A 17605-nucleotide genomic window follows, 5' to 3' on the forward strand; every position below is an offset into this window, starting at 1 on the left:
ATCGGAGCCAACCACCTTGTCAACGCCTCGTCCTTAGAACTTAGAGCTGCTGCATCACACTGAGTTAGTGACAGCACGTTTTGTGTCTGCAGAGGTCACTCCTCATGACAGTCTACCTGCTTTGCTGCTATCTGGACACAGCGCCTAAGACAGCTCAGACAAACTCTTCAACCTTACAAAAGATGATTGAGATGCAAGAGCATGCCTGAGCTCCAGCAGAACTCTCATAACTTTAATTAGACGCTGCTAAAACGCCTTGAAAAGTAATTTGATGTTCTGCATTACAAAGGAGGACAGGGATGCACATGAAGGTACCCGTCAATGTTTACAATAATGCAAATGTTGGAAATAAAGCTCAAGTGTCTGGAAATGTTTCCATGGTCTTAGAATCATTATTCAACTTAGAAACTTTAAAAAAAAAACAATGCCCTTAATCTACAGCGTCTGTTTCAGGTTAACAGTCTGCTTGTCTGAGCTCTGTAACTCAACAGTGTCTAAATAGAGAGTGTGGGTCATGGCAAAGGAAAAACATCTATCATCACTTTTTCTCTGCTCAGTCTTTTCCTTTGCTTCCGTTCACGAAATGTCATTTGAGCTTGTTTTTACACCTTGTAAAGTGCAGAGAAACAAAACAGCAGTAAGGAAAGAGAACAGGCAGAGCTGTTTTTGTTCAACTTCTGGTATGTGTGAATGTTTTTTGTGAATGTACACACTGTTATCTCATCCCTTACAACTTATATTTATTATGAAATCAATATTGCATGCTTAACTGACTTCATCCTGGTTCATCTGGAGTTCAAAACAACATGACACCTGTTCCTGTAATTCAAGATTTATCCAGCAAGGCTCTTAGCTCGGAAACTGACTGCTGAGGGGTTGATACTCGTCAGGAACAAACTACCTCAATATATAAAAAGGTAAATATTGGTAACGGTTACGACAAGTCTTACTAAGATGGTATTACCAAAAGGTGTCTGGTAGGTGTTATGATTCCTTCCTAAAAGAACTGCTGATCCTGCATCGTTTACATCGATGTTTATCTGCAACAGGTTCTTTTTTTTTTTCCTGCCTTTGTTGCTACATTTTGGTCTTTCTCTGCACACCGAGCACATGGAGAACAGAGGTGTAGATCTGTTCATCGTCTGCATGCAACTATGTTTCCCAGTTTATTGTCAGGTCTGCACGGAGGATGATAAAATGTACATCCCTTGCAGCCTGCTGACCACATGAATTTCTAAAGTATAATTTAGGCCTAAGTGTGGGGATGTTATAATTGTTGTCTTCAGTACTTTCTCCCACTGAATTCTCACCTTAGCGCTCGGCTGAGCTTATCATAGTTCATCTGGGGTTTACACTTCCTGGCCCCCCACAGGCGGGCCACCTCGTCCGGGTCCTTGATGACAAACTCTCCATAGTCTCCCTGCCAGGCGATGACGTCGTGGTACTCCTCCTTCCTCAGCAGCTCCAGGATGAAGTGCCACAGCTGGATCTGTCTGGAGCCCGGGCTCGACTCTGGCTTGTATGCCCAATCCGGGAAGGCAAACCCTGAGGGGGGAGCAGAGGGGAGAGGGTGTTTAACTCGATGATCAAGACCAAAGGGTAATAAAGAGACAGGATTGAAAAAAGGAAAAGGTGGGTTAAGTTCAGCTCTTTTATCCACTCAGGTCTTTTATTTGTCTACAAATATTGGTCCACTGCATGTGATAAACAATTGTCCTATTTGAGTGATCAATCATTTATGTTACTGCAGCTGTTCACTGCTGATGGCAGTAATGACTTCAGAGTCTATGCACATTTTTGGTCCTAAAACGAGTGTTATCTTTGTCTCTGGCTTCCATTTATTGGTTCTTGAAGGGTGTGCTTGGCAAAGTTGGCAACATTTGAGTTACCAAAGTAAATCGTGTGGTATAAAAAGTATTCAAGTATCAATCATTTTGACAACCTTAGGAGGGAATCTAACAAGAAGTGGATTTGTAGAAGGATGAGACTGCTGGGAATCACAGAATCAAGGATGAAACATGTACGCTGAAATGTGTAACACATTTTGGTCTTAGGCGCCGCTGTGGAGTGAATCTCGAGTATTTCAGCGTAATCTGTTTCCAACAACCGCCGTCATATCAAAAGTCCACAGCTATCGCCTTCAAAGCCTGAAAATCAGCGTTGTTTAGACAGATTAACAGGCCTTCAGATATGTGCAGACAAAATATAAGCTGTGGTTTTATAACTACTATCAGAGCACACACTCGCACAGGCGCGCACACTCACACATACACTATTATCCAACAGTTAAAAGTATAGGGTTTGAATTGTAAAGCAGTGGGTGGCAGTAAAAGACTCAACACCACTTCAACACAAGGCCATGTTGAAAGGCTGGATAGGAGAGGCGTAGTGACACACACTAACACACACTCTCACACACGCACCTCATTAGGACCAGATGTGCCTTGGAAATCAGGCTGAGAAAACTGAGGGTGGGAAACATATGGCCACAATATAACAATGCTGAATTGTGTGTGTGTTTTTATAACTGTAAAGAAACACACCATCCTAAATACCAAGGTTACAATCAGTTTCCCACACTCTCGCATAGTCTGTCATATCTGCACAGCAGCGACAGTGAACTGTTCACAGTGATATGTCCAAGGCGGACACTCCTGGGATGCCCGATCAACCATCTTGTAATAACAGAGTGTCCCATTATTGTGTTCATTTAAATAGAGACATGTTGCCTTGAAGTGTGAGTGGACTAAGAACATCTAAAGCCACTGTGTGTATCCCACTAATACGACATCTTAGAGACAGGGATGCAAACCAAGCAGTTTTAAGTAGTGATGCACCGATTGTGAATATCAGGGCCAATACCAAAATAGAGGTTTTAAAAAACAATTCAGGCCCCGAGTCCACCTAGCATTTTTTTCTGAGCGCCACTTGTTTTCAATGAGTGGAGAGTGGTTCCAGCAGCAGGCGGCCGTCTGGAGAAAAAGTGCAGCGCCCAGCGTCCTTTTTCTGAGTGCTCTGCCTTTTTTGTGCGAGCACTGTGAGATGAAAGTCTGAGTTTTGCCCCCTACGGATCATATCTTGCACATCCTTTTTAGCCATTTTCAAATGAGCTTTGAGATTGGATGTTTTTTTTTTTTAAATAGCTGAAAAAAGAAGACGTACCTGGCAACCCTAATCCCAGGGTAAAGCAAACAATAACTACATATGGTGCCCAGATGGTTATTAAAATCATTATGACCCTATTTAATTGCTTAAAAAAATCCTCCTAATGTCTGGGACACAGTCAAGTGAAAGTAAAATGTACAAAGATCACACGTTGTACCAGAATCCAACATTTCAACACAGGGACTTTACAGCTTTTTATAGTCAGACGTTCAGGAACACCTACAGGTTGTGTGTACTGCTTCAGTGTTTGTAACTCCTTCACAGTGGGTAAAGAGGAACATCTGGTGGAAACAGATCGTGCCAGTCTTTCTGTGAAGGTGAGTAGTCGACAAATCCAGAGTGAGTCATGACATTCCTGCCCACATGGGTGGTTCGTTCTCAAAGAAGGGAAACGGTAACGCTCTCTCTGAATTGTCATAAACTGCTTCTACAAATAAAAAAAAGTTCTGCTGATATCAACAGAAACTCGATGATATGTTTGATCAAATTCAAAGCACGAGTGTTTCATTTACGGCCGGCCTTTACATGTGTTTCTCCTTATCCAGATAAAGATCACACTTTAATAGCAGGTGTAAACGGAGTCAAAATGAGTCATGGAAAAACTAATTAAGTCGAACATGATGAAACCAAAGTCCAATATCAGGTGTGCAGAGTGCAGTTGTGTGCCAGCCTGGCGAGAATCTAAAGTACAAGAAATAACACTGTCAGATGTAGCGGTCGTGATTGGTGTAGTAGAAATACATAACTGACTAAAAGAAGGAATATCTTCACACAACAAATAAATACACTTAAACAAACACACTCAAAACATGCCACAAAAGTCACATAGACCCGTTGAACAAAGCAACAGAAATAGTCCACATCTGTATTTTTGTAAACTGAAGAGTATCTTCAAAGACGTCATATCTCTAAAATCCATAGTTCAAAAGCCCTTTCATGGTTTAACACACAATTTAAATAGAGAGGAGATTTGATTCTGATTTTGGATGTGAATTGTGAGACAGCTGAATGAAGACAAACGTACAGATGCATTGAAGTAGTACGGCTATTGCTACGTAAACATGATGTGTTGTCAACGCTTCAAAAGCTGAAAACCTCTTAAAGCATTAACATTGTGTCATATACATATCGTACTACAATGCAGCATAAAGGGACCTGATACATGGAAGTCTGAGATCATGTTGCATAAAAATAAGAACAACTTTATGTAATATGCTTTTAATTTCAGATCAATTTCAACAGGATTATGCAATCAATGATATCCTGCAGGCAATTTGCTCGTGCCTGCAGGAAGCCTGTTATCAAAGGGTTAAGAAACAGGAAAAAAAATCCTAAAAAAACAGACCGACTCCCAGTGACTAACTAACCACATGCTGCTATCTGATCTCCCATGGTGCTCGGAGAATGAGCCAAAAGACAGACAAGCTGCCTATGATGGCTGATAATAACTATTTGAAGGCAGATTACTAATGGGGTTCGAGCACATGATTCATGCAGCAGACAATGAGGCTCTTGTCGCCCGGGACAGGTTAGGCGTTGTGACACAGACACAACATGCTGCTGTATAATGGGGTACACTGCTGATTGCTGGAGAAAAACACACGTGAACATACTCGCGCGGATGCACACTGACGCATATAAAACACAGCGGGAGTGGATTGAATCAAAGTGGGCGAGCTAATATCTCTCGTACCCACACACACACCAAGTACACAGACACACAACACAGGTTAGTGGGGAGAGGTAAGTGGGTTCATGCGTGGGTGCACAGAGCACACAGACAAAGAACACAGGAATAGCAACCGTGCCCACTGCATGTGTTTGTGTGTGTGTTGCAGATGTCCCTGCTGACTCATAGCTTGTTCGTTCGTCGTTCACAGATTCCGCGTTTCTCCCCCTCAACACCACTGCCATCTCTTTCTTTTCTCTTCTCTTTCATTCTGTCCCTCCCTCGCTCAGCCTCTCCTAAGACACACCGTCTCCTAGCAACAAAAGCTTTTAGCGCTAAAAATAAATGTCGGAGTCACGACAGACAAGACAAAATATGATTCAATAACAGAAACTTGCCAAAAAGAGTTTAGAGTTTGGGCTCAGATCCAGAGAGCTGCAGCGTGAGGGTGTGATCTGTCTAAGGCTGCCTGGCCAGTGGAGACTTCTCGCTGCAGCTTCACTTTTTAACTGTGTTTACAACTCGAAGGACACGATGCCCTGTCCTTAATGCTCTGGAAAAAGCAAGTTTCCACAAAAACCAAGAGTCTTAAATCTGTACATTGCATTTTGATCCCGAGGAAATACAATGATAGAAAATCAGACATTGTGACATTCTGCCCTATGCAAAAATGTTAGTCCAGTTGTAGTTGCTTTTCGTAGTTGACATAATGTGAGTAAAAAAACAGGAGATAATCATATACATAAAGATGTTCAGTAAGAGAGGGACAGCAAAAGAGCTGCAAGAGCTGAGTAAAACTTTGTCATTGCACACAAACCCTGAGAAACCTACATTGTTTGTCATTATTTGCCCTTAAGCTAATTGATTAGTAAGGAACCAACATTACTTAGCCACAATTTTACGATATGTTTACACTGTGAGCATGTACTGCTTCTGGCCTTCTTCTTTGCTCCAGAAGCCACAAGTTAACAGATTCCCTTCCAGCTAGAAAAATAACGTTTAGTGAGGCACTAGCAATTTGTATTTATTTTCTTTAGAGCTAAATCTTAAATCTCCAGCATCTATGTGGAAACAGGCTTCCTTCATGAATAGCTTTTTGTCCCTTGCCGGGTTACAGAGAAATGTATGTAAAATGTACAACGCGACCTCTCAACAAGTGAGGACGGAAGGTTTGGTTGATGTCTACCAGAGCGTTACATGACAAAGTCAAGATTGAATCATTGTGAAAAGCAGAAGCAGAGAAAGGTGACAGAAATGTTAAACAGTGTTCCTTCTCTCTAATGTGTTCTTCATTTCTTACATCTGTTTTGTAATTTATGTGTCATGATGGATGTCAATCTTGCTGGCTGCAAACAAATCTACCTACAGGTAGAAGTAAAGTCACCGGAACCCGAGAAATGAGGGGCAGGGTAAGACTTTTAATGCGCTGGAAAACTCCGATGTTCAATGCTTACTGTTTGTGAAGTAAGCTTTTAGACAAGACTGTGGTAACACCCAGGTGCTCCATGATTTTATACCCGAATATGAGAAGCATGCCAACTGAACTTTACCCTAGTTTGTAGGAAATCTCATGTTTTCACAACACAGGTGACAAAGGAAGGCAATAAAGCAGAAGGTAAGACAAAATACTCATATATATGTTAAGATTATAAAAAAAGGAAAACAACTACACTGCAAAATTGGATAGGGCTCATAACTTTGCGATGGTGGAGCACTTCATTGGAGAAGCACCTGTGGCCCCTCTGAAATCATTTTTTATATTAATGGGCATATACATGAGTCTAATAATGTAATATGTGCTTGCAGGGAATGCTAAGCTCTTTCTTGAAACAGTTAAAGGTGTTGCTAGGTTGCATCTTCATAGCAACCTTTGAAAACGTGATTCGTGTTCAATCTGAAAGTGCACACTGGCACATTTCACAGAGTACAGTGCACGTGAGTTCAGCGAGTCCTTATCAGCGTCCGGTTAAACATTATTCCTGATCAATGTAAGGAACATTGCACTGCTGGTTTACAGCTACTTTTAATTGGTTTATGGCACTTATCAAAAGATACAAGTCAGGGAATTAGACATACGAACCCAAAGCCCTCTGTACTCCAGACAAGAGGAATTTTTGATTGTCAGGCGGAGGTGAAACACACCATTTCAGGCCTCATTGGATTCTAAATATAGCAAAGTACATGTTAGAAAAACTCATTTAGTATTAGCCTGCAGTCCCAAGCCACCTGCGTTCTCCTTTCCAAGAAAAACATGCAGGGTTTAAACATGCAGGCCTGCTTTTCTAAGGCAGTCTGACGTCACCGCAGTTGGAACTGTGCTCTTAAAAACCGATTGCGATCATTGGGGTATTGTCCAGAAGGCCCTGCAGCCGCTGAGAGTAAACACAAACTGCCTACTACTCTACGTCTCCTGCTCTCCCAGTGTTACGTTCCTTTAACATGTTTTTCTATCAATCCATCTATCCCCCCGTTTATTTTTCCCTCCCTTCCTCCCATTCTTTGTTAGGTCTATATTTAGCCGTTGGAAAGGTCGGTGTGTCTGTCTGCAGGGTAATGATTCAGGGGCACGGAGAGCCCCGCACAGAGGTAACAGGCCAGGCTAAATGGCCGGGCGCTGGAGGACTATTGAAACCTGGATGGTGTTAATCTGGGATGGGATCAGGACAGCACAGAATGGCAGGAAATAAAGGGGAGCGAGCAGGAAAGGGGGAATCTCTGTTGGGCTATAAAAGGTGCTTGCATGTGCAGAAAGTTAAATTCTGCAGGAAAAAAGTTTCATTTTTTAAACTAACCAGCTTTTCAAATGTTTTTATACAATCTTTAGGAGGTTAACTCTAAAATGACGAACCATTCATGGAAAAGTTCTGGTTGACTGGGTTACCGTTTTTGTTTTGCTGTGTAAACTACACGTCTACAACACCGGGATCATAACAGACAATCTAACAGTGCTTTATTGAGGAGTCCTGAGCTTCAAACTACTGTTTTAAAACCCCACACTCCTCATTCCACTGATCTCATAATTACCCTTAAAGGATGGGAGTTCAGATTGGAGGAGCCAGTGGGCTTAGAGCCAGGGATGAGTCGGAGAAGCAGAAGCAGAAGCAGAGAGGAGGAAATCGGGTGGAAAGATAGAAGAGGAGAAGAGGAAGAAAAGTGGAGGAGATAAAGACATCCAGCAGAGATCAAAGTGAAAGCAGGACGGTCATCCGCAGGTGCACAACGTGAACCCTCACCTCGCTTCTCACATGATGCTTCAGTTATATAAGACTTATGGAGACACAGACGGACAAACAGGCAGACAGAGAAGGAAGAAGGGGAGACGGGGTCAGTGTTAGGGTGGAGGGATTCAAACCAAAATACAGACAGAAAAAGGAGCCTTGATATATCAAGCAGTTGCGGTTTGAGAGAAACGACCCAGCCTGAAGTTTGAATGTTTAGCATCCAAACAAGAAACAAAGCTGTGGACTCAGTTTGATGAGGACAAAGAAACGGTCACAGAAATGGTAAAATGTCAGAAAGCAAGGGAAACTCTAGAATATGTTGGTAAGTTTGCAAGACTTTTTGCAGGCGGGAAAGCATCACAAGTGTGTATAATGTCACTGACTATGGTCTTAGATTTACATTGTGGTCAAGTGCTGAGATTAACCCTAAAAGCTTTTTTTAATAGGCAGGCTGTCAGGAGATGATTTGTCATAAATATCTTGAATTTTCCCGGATAATAAGAAATGCTAGGATGCTGGAGCCTTTATTATCCATCAATGAGTGACCATTGTGTGGCTTTAATCAGCCAACTGGTTCTTTTTTGGGATTATGCGGTTGCTTTCCATCTCAGAAATCTATCATCCAAACAGCGTGTGCTGTGAAAGATGCTTCCCGTAGACCGTGATCGGTCCAAACTAAACAAAACCTCCCCATTTGGACGAGCGCTTTAAAAGCATAGACAGCTGCACTGCTGTGTTCTGCAGAAGAGAAAGACTTTAAGACACAGCAGAGAGGAGGAGGTTAGACCGTTTGCCACAGCGATAAAGCCTTGGCCTGAAAAGTGAACCCTCTAAGTATTCAAACCATCTCTGGTATAACTGAGACAGCTCAACCACTCTTTTCTGTGACACAGCGACCGCCTGAAACTCGCCAGACGGAAACCTGTCACGTCCTGGAGAACTCTGTAGCACCTTGGAGGCAGCCAAGGCAGTGATTAAGTCAGCACCTTCCTGGTGTGTATGTGTGTGGCATTTAAGGGTGACTTATCATACTCCGACATGACGGGAGGCTCCTGTTGCATTCAGCATGGCCTACATGATTACAGAGCTCATTTATGGGTATAAAAATCATGTTGTGTGCACCATACAACCTTGTTTTAACAGAAAATTAAAATGATAATGCTCCAAAAGGGAAAGACAAAAAACAGATTAAACACAGGAATGAAAAGGATTATCACTTCTGTGTTAGTGAGAGCCAAAAGATATTAACAATTAAGTCAGCGATGATCTCAGTGCTCGAACTTGCTTCGTCTTCATTCCTTTGTAGCCAGAGAGGAACAAGGAAACATACATGCATGTACACGTGCCTTTGTAACCCGTCTGAGCATGCTTTCTTTTGAAAATAAAAAAAACATGACAACCCTGTAAAACATTCAACAGTAATGAGCTCCTGGCTACCTGACGGTGGATTTCAGGCTTGTTTCCCATTGTCAGGGCAGAACTTGGTGAGACAGAACTGTGTGTTTGTATGCACAAGTGTGTGAGGAGAGAGAGAGAGTGAGAAAGGCAGAAACAAAGAGAGGAGAGAAAGTGAGATATGACTGTATTGTGTTTATGCAGAGGTGCACTGAAGCAGCACTGATTTGGATCACCTGTTGCACAGCAACACTCACAAAAAATACACCTAACTATGTGTTTTGGCACATTGTCTGTCTGCAGGAGATAATGCAGGCTGGTACCCTGCGGAGTGAAGTGAACCAATGTGAAGCCCAACAAACCAGTCAGACTGCTGCTTTGCTGGTTTGTAACATCAAACTGGGCAGTCAGCTGTTACAAAGAGGCTGTGTTTAACCACAAGACTTGAAGCTACAACAAGCAAGATGTAGAAGCTTCAGAGGACGTGGAACACAAAGGGTTTCTGGGTCCTTAATCCAGGAAAAAAGGTTACGCACAGACACCTTGCACTCCGAGTCCGATGCGTTTATTTTTGGTCCGTCCACATGAAAGCAAGCCAAGAGCGAAGAGAGTTTCCCCTGTTGATATAATAAAGCAGCTGCATCATTATCCCGATTGCTTCCAGGTGTGTTTTCAGTATTCCAGTTTGATACGCTGCTAGCTTTACTGGAACACAGATTAAAAAGAAGTCCACCAATTCTATGGAAGCAACTAATCCTGAGCAGCGGCTGTTGGTATGTTTGAGGTAGGGGACACTTCAGACAAAAGGATGATGGATGCGGAAGAAACAGAAAATCGAAACCTGGTTCCAAAAGATATAACATACTAAAGTGTGCAAACATAATAATAATAGACACAACTTGAGTTCTTATTTCTTTTTTTAAAGTGTGTCAATTTCAGACAGGGAAAAAAACAAACTCGCAAAGGCCTTAAACGTTAAGGTAAAAGTATTCAGATAAATCAAAGAAACTTTATTGTGAAAAAACTATTTAACTATGATCAATATTAACACAACTTTTAACTGAAGATGTCAGATAGAAGCTACCAAAGAACAGGAGTCATTTGCAGAGGTTTTATAGAGGGGACTTCAGAGCAGGAAGAAGAAAGACAGAGAAGATAAAAATCTGCATTTAAATCTGGCTTCTTAGTTGTGGTTTGCTTGCCAGACTACTTTCATTTTCCTCCAACACACACACACACAAGCACACACGCCTGCAGAGTGGTTAAGCCAACAAGTAAAATTTGGTGACTTCAGCTGTTGGATTGAACCATGTGAACACTAGAGAGCACGTACACTCACAGAACCACACACACACACACACACACACACACACACACACACACACGTCACCGCAGCCCAGAATAGGCCCACAGCTCCAAACCCAGGGAGCTTGGATGAGTGACTCACTCTCGTACTCCCCGCCAATCAAATCTCATCTCTTCCTCTACAACTTTCCCGTAATGCCGCTTTCCTTTCAGCATCTTTCCACACAGACAAAGAGGCTCCACTGTTGATTAAACGACCACGACAACCAACACGACGATGCTCGAGGTTCAGACCGTGGACGTGACTGTGACATGAAGAATTTACTTTACGATTTGTTCTGCGATTTTAATTCAAACAAGTTTCGATCGTGTGTAAAACGTCCTGAGGTCATAAAACTCCAGACAAGCCAGCACCACACGGCGACTTTTATTATCAGAGTGTGTGTCAGGAGCAAATATCACAGAGGAATGTGCATATTTGTGTTCTGATTAACACTCTTGGCAATGAGAAGTACATTTTGTTTATACTGTGTAGACTTAAATCGCACACTCGAGTCATAAGGATTTAAATCTGTTAAACATATGAAACTCAAATCCTTAAAGCCTGAATTTGGAAAAGAACAACAGAGGAGAACATCTTATTAGAGGCTCTTTAATGTGATGTTGTGAAGCTAACAGCTTGAGTGACAGTAAAGTAAGAAAATCCTGCTTACTAAGTATCCGAGTATGGATCAATTATCACACAGGTTCTCTTTACATGTAGTCAAGTCCAGCTGTGCTAATTGATCATTAAGGTCATTTAATGTCCTACTTTCCTCGTCCCTTTGTGCAAGCATCGTGGGGGAATCAATTTATTGATGGAAGTTTGTTTGACTTCATTAACTTAGGTATGGCCCCTTTCAGCTAGTTACTATTCGACATTCTTCCAGTAGACCTTGGAAACAAGTTAGCAAACTGAACAGATTCATTTAATTTAAACCTGATCCACGTAAAACACTTTTTTGGGGGGCTTTTTATACCTTTTATTTGTAGAGACAGGACAGTGGATAGAGTCAAAATTGGGGAGAGAGAGAGAGTGGGGAATGACATGCGACAAAGGAGCCACAGGTCCGTCTCGAACCAAGGCCGCACGCTTGGAGGACCATAGCCTCCATACCTGAGGCAGTTGCATTAACCACCAGGCAATCGGTGCCCCAATACATTTTTTCCCCGTTTTACATCTAAAGCTTGTTTCTGTTACTCTCCTAATACTTTATTATTGGAGCAAACTTGAATTGTATCTAATCTCACCTTAATCTTGGTCCTTTTTGGTGAGTCAGTCTACTCAGAACACTAAAAGCAATTGCAACCGTTTTTGCAAATTCACTTGATCATGAGGAGTTAAAAAAAAAGAAGCTTCACAACAGCAACTTTTTCAAATGCCACAAAATCTGGCATTTTAGGACACAGCAATCACTAAAAAGCAAGTGAAATCCTTGAGAGACCAACTTATGTGGATGTAGCTGCATATTGGAAATAAGACAAAAACTATCTGCCATCAGATGCAGCTTGAACAATCCCATACTTTACGTTCAGTTAAGGAGAATTTGTCTTCATTCCTTTAACTTGAACATGAATTCCTGTTATTTCAGGCAGAACACTGCGAGCACTGTGGTTCTGAGCATAGCTGTCACTCCTCACTCTTTGGCTAATAACGTTGTTGAGCTAACACTTGTAGCTTATAGCAGAATCAGTGACAGTGATTCGTTCTGGATGAGCGTGTCTGTGAATTTCTTGAAATGTTAAACAGCCAGTACGGGACTTTCTACATGTGTGATGTCTGGGTGTCTTAGTCAGCCTTTCCTCATTGGCAGAGCCACCGCAGTCTTAATTCCTCAGTCTATTGCATTAAAGTTGGATCTTTGAGTCTGTAGACTGAGCGGCTCGCTGCCTGTGTTAAAACATTAAAGACAGAGGCACGACGGCGTCACCGCAGGGAGATGGCAGCCCAAATGAGCAAGCCGCGCTCGCTAGCTGTAGTGAGAAAATTAAAAGAGTGTGTCTAAGAGTGCATGTGTCCTAATGCAAGACAGACATCACCCTTTTTCGGGGCATGTGGGGGGTCCAGGTCCGCTAATAAAGTGTGCATGCTGTGAGTGGGCGAGATGAGTGAGAGAGTGTCTGAGGGACTAACCGACTTTCACGTTTCAATAAAGCAGAGACCGCCTCATTCATCACTGCTGCTGCTTTGAAAAAAAAGCAGGGACAGAACATGGGTAACAAATCTTTGTCTTAAGAGTTAACAAATTTTCAGCTAACCAATTCAACATGTTAAGCCTTATTCTTCTTCTCTGGTTGATTATTCAGCATTCTTTCTCCTCCAGATCATTTGCCTCCGTTAGCTCATTCATATCAATCAAGCGCAGACGTTTAGATTAGCAAGGTTTTAAGCTTTATGTTGACGTTATAATGAAAACCACTGGCTGATTTTGAGTGTTAAAGAAAATACACAGAGAAGACCAAAGGGGAGAAAACAGTTAAGCTCATTTTATGGTCGACTGACGGCGCTGACCTGATCAAACTATGTCATTCTTATCACTGATGTAATTTATGACTCTCCTTTGAAGCAGCTGAGATGACGAGCCATAACTGTACTTTTCCCTTTAACATCACAGGCTTTAAATTGTTCTGATCAATAGAAGAATATGAACCTGTTCTTATGTTGACGAATTTAATTAATGAGTTCATGATGACTAAGTAGCATTAGCTTATCGTCGCTGCTGGGGATAAATAAGTTAAACTTGGTGTGTTTAGACCGGAGAAACTACATCTTAAAACCAAATTAAAGAGACATTTCTAAGACCGCTGCTGTGGGAACGTCACCATTTACCAAACCCACTGTGACCTACAGGCGTGTCGAAGCATATAAACCTGTAACATTTTAAGGGCCTGTGTCCACAGAAACTGCTTTTTGCGCTGGAAGAGCTCAAGTTTCTCACAAGAGATCATTGCTAGAGCCTAAAGTTAACTTCTGCTTCCCCTCGGTAATGTCCGTTAGTTGCGTTTAAGATAACACAGTGTGCTCAATATTTGGTTTAATTCAAGGAAATATAAAGAAAACAATGTTAGAAGTCATGTCCTGGCATCAGCAGCAGACTAGCGTCTTCTCCGCCATTGTTGATGACAAAGCTGATATCAGAAGCGCCGTCCCCGTCTTGATTTTGATTGGTCAGTGAGGTAAAGGTGACATTCACGAGCACAGAACAAAGATTTCCAGAGGAGATTTTTTGTATGTATTTCTATGAGTTCAAATTGGATTAGTTTGCAATGAACGCTGTGTAAAAAAAAAGCATTGGGAAGGAGGCAAAAAAAGATTGAAGGCAGAGGCGTGTGTGAGAAAGATCGACACTGGGAGTATATCCTGCTTGTATGTGTGTATGTGTGGTTTGGGGTGTGAATGTAGTTTTTAGGTAATGAGCATTTGGCATACAAAAACTTCATAGTTTTCAGGTCTGAAACTCGCTCTCACGCAGTCTCATCAGACATAAACACACCACACACAGATAACCACAGACACCCAGGACAAGCTGTGACAACCATAAAAAAAAAAGAGGTCTGTTGGGAACCCTGCGGTTTTTATCTCTCTGTGAATCCATCTTCTTTCTCACTGTCTCCTGCAAAGACCTTGAAAGGTTTGATTTAATGACTCTGGAGACTGGAGACAAGACAAAAAACTGGATGCAAAGTTAGCAACGACGAACCCTCACAACTCTGACTTCATTCAGACAAAACAAAACATGGCATTATTCACATTATTTAATTCAAAATAGGAACAAACGACAATGTGAAATGACAGAGCGAGGTTCATCATATAGCTTCCAACTTTACAGGCAAGGAGCAACAGCCTCTTGGCTTGCTATAAAGTAAGCAAAACTGCTGGTGTGGAAAAAATGATTCATTTTGCTCTTTAGCAAATAAACATTACTGAAAATCAGCTGGAGTAAACCGTCCCTTTCATAGTATCAGAAATATGCCTGTCAGGGCCGGTGAAATGTGTCCTGGCATTGAATTCAATAACTTTGGCATGGCTACAAGGACGCCTTTACAAGTAGTGATCTTTCATTTCAAGCTGCGGCCTGCAGCCAGTTTGATACTTGAGTCTTTTTGTCATACGCATTTTTAAAATAAATCAATCACTTCAGAAGGAGTCTAAAAGTCTTTAAAGCCATTTTTTAACCATTAACCCTGATGACAGAGTCTGTAAATGTAGACAACCTTAGTGTACACACAGAGGAGGAACGTGACCACAAGCAAACGCCTCACTTCTTAGAGACATTGACACACAGACGGTGTAGTAAGGTTTAAAAGCTAAACTGTTTGATTAAAATATACTCTTTTCTCTTATTTCTGCTGCCTTTTCATGCAAACGGAAACCTACGAAACACAAAGAGGTTTATGTGTATCACCAGGGTTGCTAATTTGGCACGTCTGTAAATTGCACATGTCACAATTTCAATCGAGCAGTGTGGGCTAAAAATGTATGTGCAACGGCAACAAGTGCATAAAAGTTTGGTCTGGGTAAACCTACTTTAAACAAGCTCTAAAACAGACAGTGCTCTTTCACCGTCTGCAACCTGTTGGCAGAGTTTCACGTTAGTGGCTCAGAGGTGGTCCCACTTGGGGGAAAAAAATGCTATTTAATTTTTTATTATTTTACGACTGGTTACTACATCAACTGAGATTTTTCTTGCTGAAGACTTTCCACTGGTTGTAGTGAATTGCCTACGAGTGCCAAAGTTGCATTTAAGTGTGTGTCAATGATCCCTTTTCATTGTAAAAGACATTACAACATTGATTTTACCACCTACTGTAGGGGTTGCTAATTGCTGGAACATAACCTGGCTGGCTCAGTCATAGCTAAAACAAACTCCCCAAAAACATATGGCATTGGGCTATTTTTGCCCTGACAGCAACTTGGTTGTAACTCCTTCAAATCTGGCAGAAGCAGCATAGTAATACGGGACCACACCTAGTCTGTCCCCTCATCCTCTCTGCAGAGTGTAAGACTCACATGTTGGAGGAGGTTTGGCCCAAAAATGAAGCCAAACCAACCACAGCGCCCCTCGTCTGAGTCTCCATGAACCAAAAATGATAGCCATAACACACAGAGACCAACTCTCCACACCTCTTTCAGTACGTTTGAGTCCAGCCAAAACACACGAGACAAAGACAAACCCACCTCTACACCTTCTGTCTCTCTCTCAGCCTTGGTTTGATTCAGGGACCTCCAAAAGAGCTCCAAGGGTACATGCTATCCGTCTGCATTTTTCTTTTGCAAACACACGCTTCAATAAAAAAGCCTGATAACCTAACAGTCTGAGGCGACACACACATCTGATGTTCAAGATCTGCATCGCTACATGTTGTTGAAGCACTGACACTGAAATGTTCGAAAAGATCATTCTGTACATCTTGTTGGTGTATTGACAAATTGGTTTGTTGCTCAAGTTTAAGAGTAACTAAGAGAAATGTTGCTCTTAAATGTTTACCATACAGATCAATCATTCAATTAAGTTTACAAATTACATCTAATTAATAAAGATCAATACTGGCAGAGGGCTGAACCAAGCATGGTACGAGTAGACCTGTTGGGTACCCAAATAATAAAAAATAAAGTTTTTATTTATTGCATGAATCAGCTGAAATGTCCTTTAATTTATTGTTAAAATAAATAACACAAAACATATTAAATGCAGTTTTCTTTTCAGAGATTTTGAAGCCCTGGTTCAAGCTTGACTTTATCAACTGCAGTAAAACCCCCAACTATGCCACAGCTCCTGTTCTTTTTACCCATTACAAACTCTGCCCAGGACATTTCACAAAGAAAGAGGAAGCCTTGGATTTGTAGAGCACTTAATTTGTTCTTTAATGGTAGAACATTTTCTATCTTTTTTTTCTGTTTAAAACTTCTTCTTAGACTTGTCTCTTGATGACTGAAACTTTACATGTGCTGTTCCACTGCTACAGAAGGAGAAACCTCAGTTTATAATTGTAGATTCTACTTCTAACCAGAGATGGTGCTTGTGGGGAAGGTTACATAATTTTTGCATGGCCACAAGTTGTAAATATTCTTTAAACAATATAAGAGCAGAGGTTCATAGAAAAGAGTTTTAAATAATTGTGATCGCTACACTGACTCCGGAAACCCGGCATCCGGTCAGGTGTTTCAGAGATATCTGTCCCTGCAGCAGACGCCTTCCTTATCTGCTCAGTGGAGCGAGTCTTTGGTTCCACTTGACCCGCTCTGTTCTTTCATCTGCCCCGCTGGGGGTCGACTGTCACAGAGCAAACACAGATTCACTCGATCATAAACACTTACAAATACAGAGAAAGTAAGAAGGCTGACAAAGACATTAAATATGCATACTTAACAAGTGAAGGTAAACAGACAAAAAGTCACAGGCACTTTGTCTAGGTTAGGCATGTATGTCTAAACCTTTATCGAGTTGCAAAGCGAAGCTACTTCAAAGCAATTACACAGAAAGTTTCTGCTGGGAACACAGAAGCAACATGCATGGGCAAGGGTAGAACGTACCATTTAACATGTAATGGGTAGGTTAACCCTGGAGCCAAGTGAAGCTCTTACATTTGAGTGTTTTAACTTAATGTAATTGTAATGGGAAAATATCATCCTCCAATCTCCTGTCTGTTGCTGTGTTCTGATGTTTTATATTTGTGTTACAGAAATCATTGCTACACATTCCGATTATTTGAAATATAAAGGTTTTTGTTTAAAAAAACAAAAAAAGATTGGTGAGAGATTTTGGGAGTGGTGCTGGCTTTATATGCAAATATGTGCTTCCTTTCACAA

General features: G+C 41.5%; 1 protein-coding gene across 1 annotated transcript in view; it reads right to left on the minus strand.

The window, feature by feature from the left end:
- The window catches only part of erf (Ets2 repressor factor), a 38428-nt gene that overhangs the window by 14429 nt on the left and 6394 nt on the right, over positions 1–17605 (minus strand). Inside the window, exon 2 of the mRNA XM_061058982.1 lies at positions 1311–1545. Coding sequence (XP_060914965.1) covers positions 1311–1545 — 235 coding nt within the window. The remainder of the gene's footprint in view (positions 1–1310; positions 1546–17605) is intronic.

This window comes from Labrus mixtus, chromosome 16, assembly GCF_963584025.1.
Source record: "Labrus mixtus chromosome 16, fLabMix1.1, whole genome shotgun sequence".
In the NCBI taxonomy this organism is placed as follows: Eukaryota; Metazoa; Chordata; class Actinopteri; order Labriformes; family Labridae; genus Labrus; species Labrus mixtus.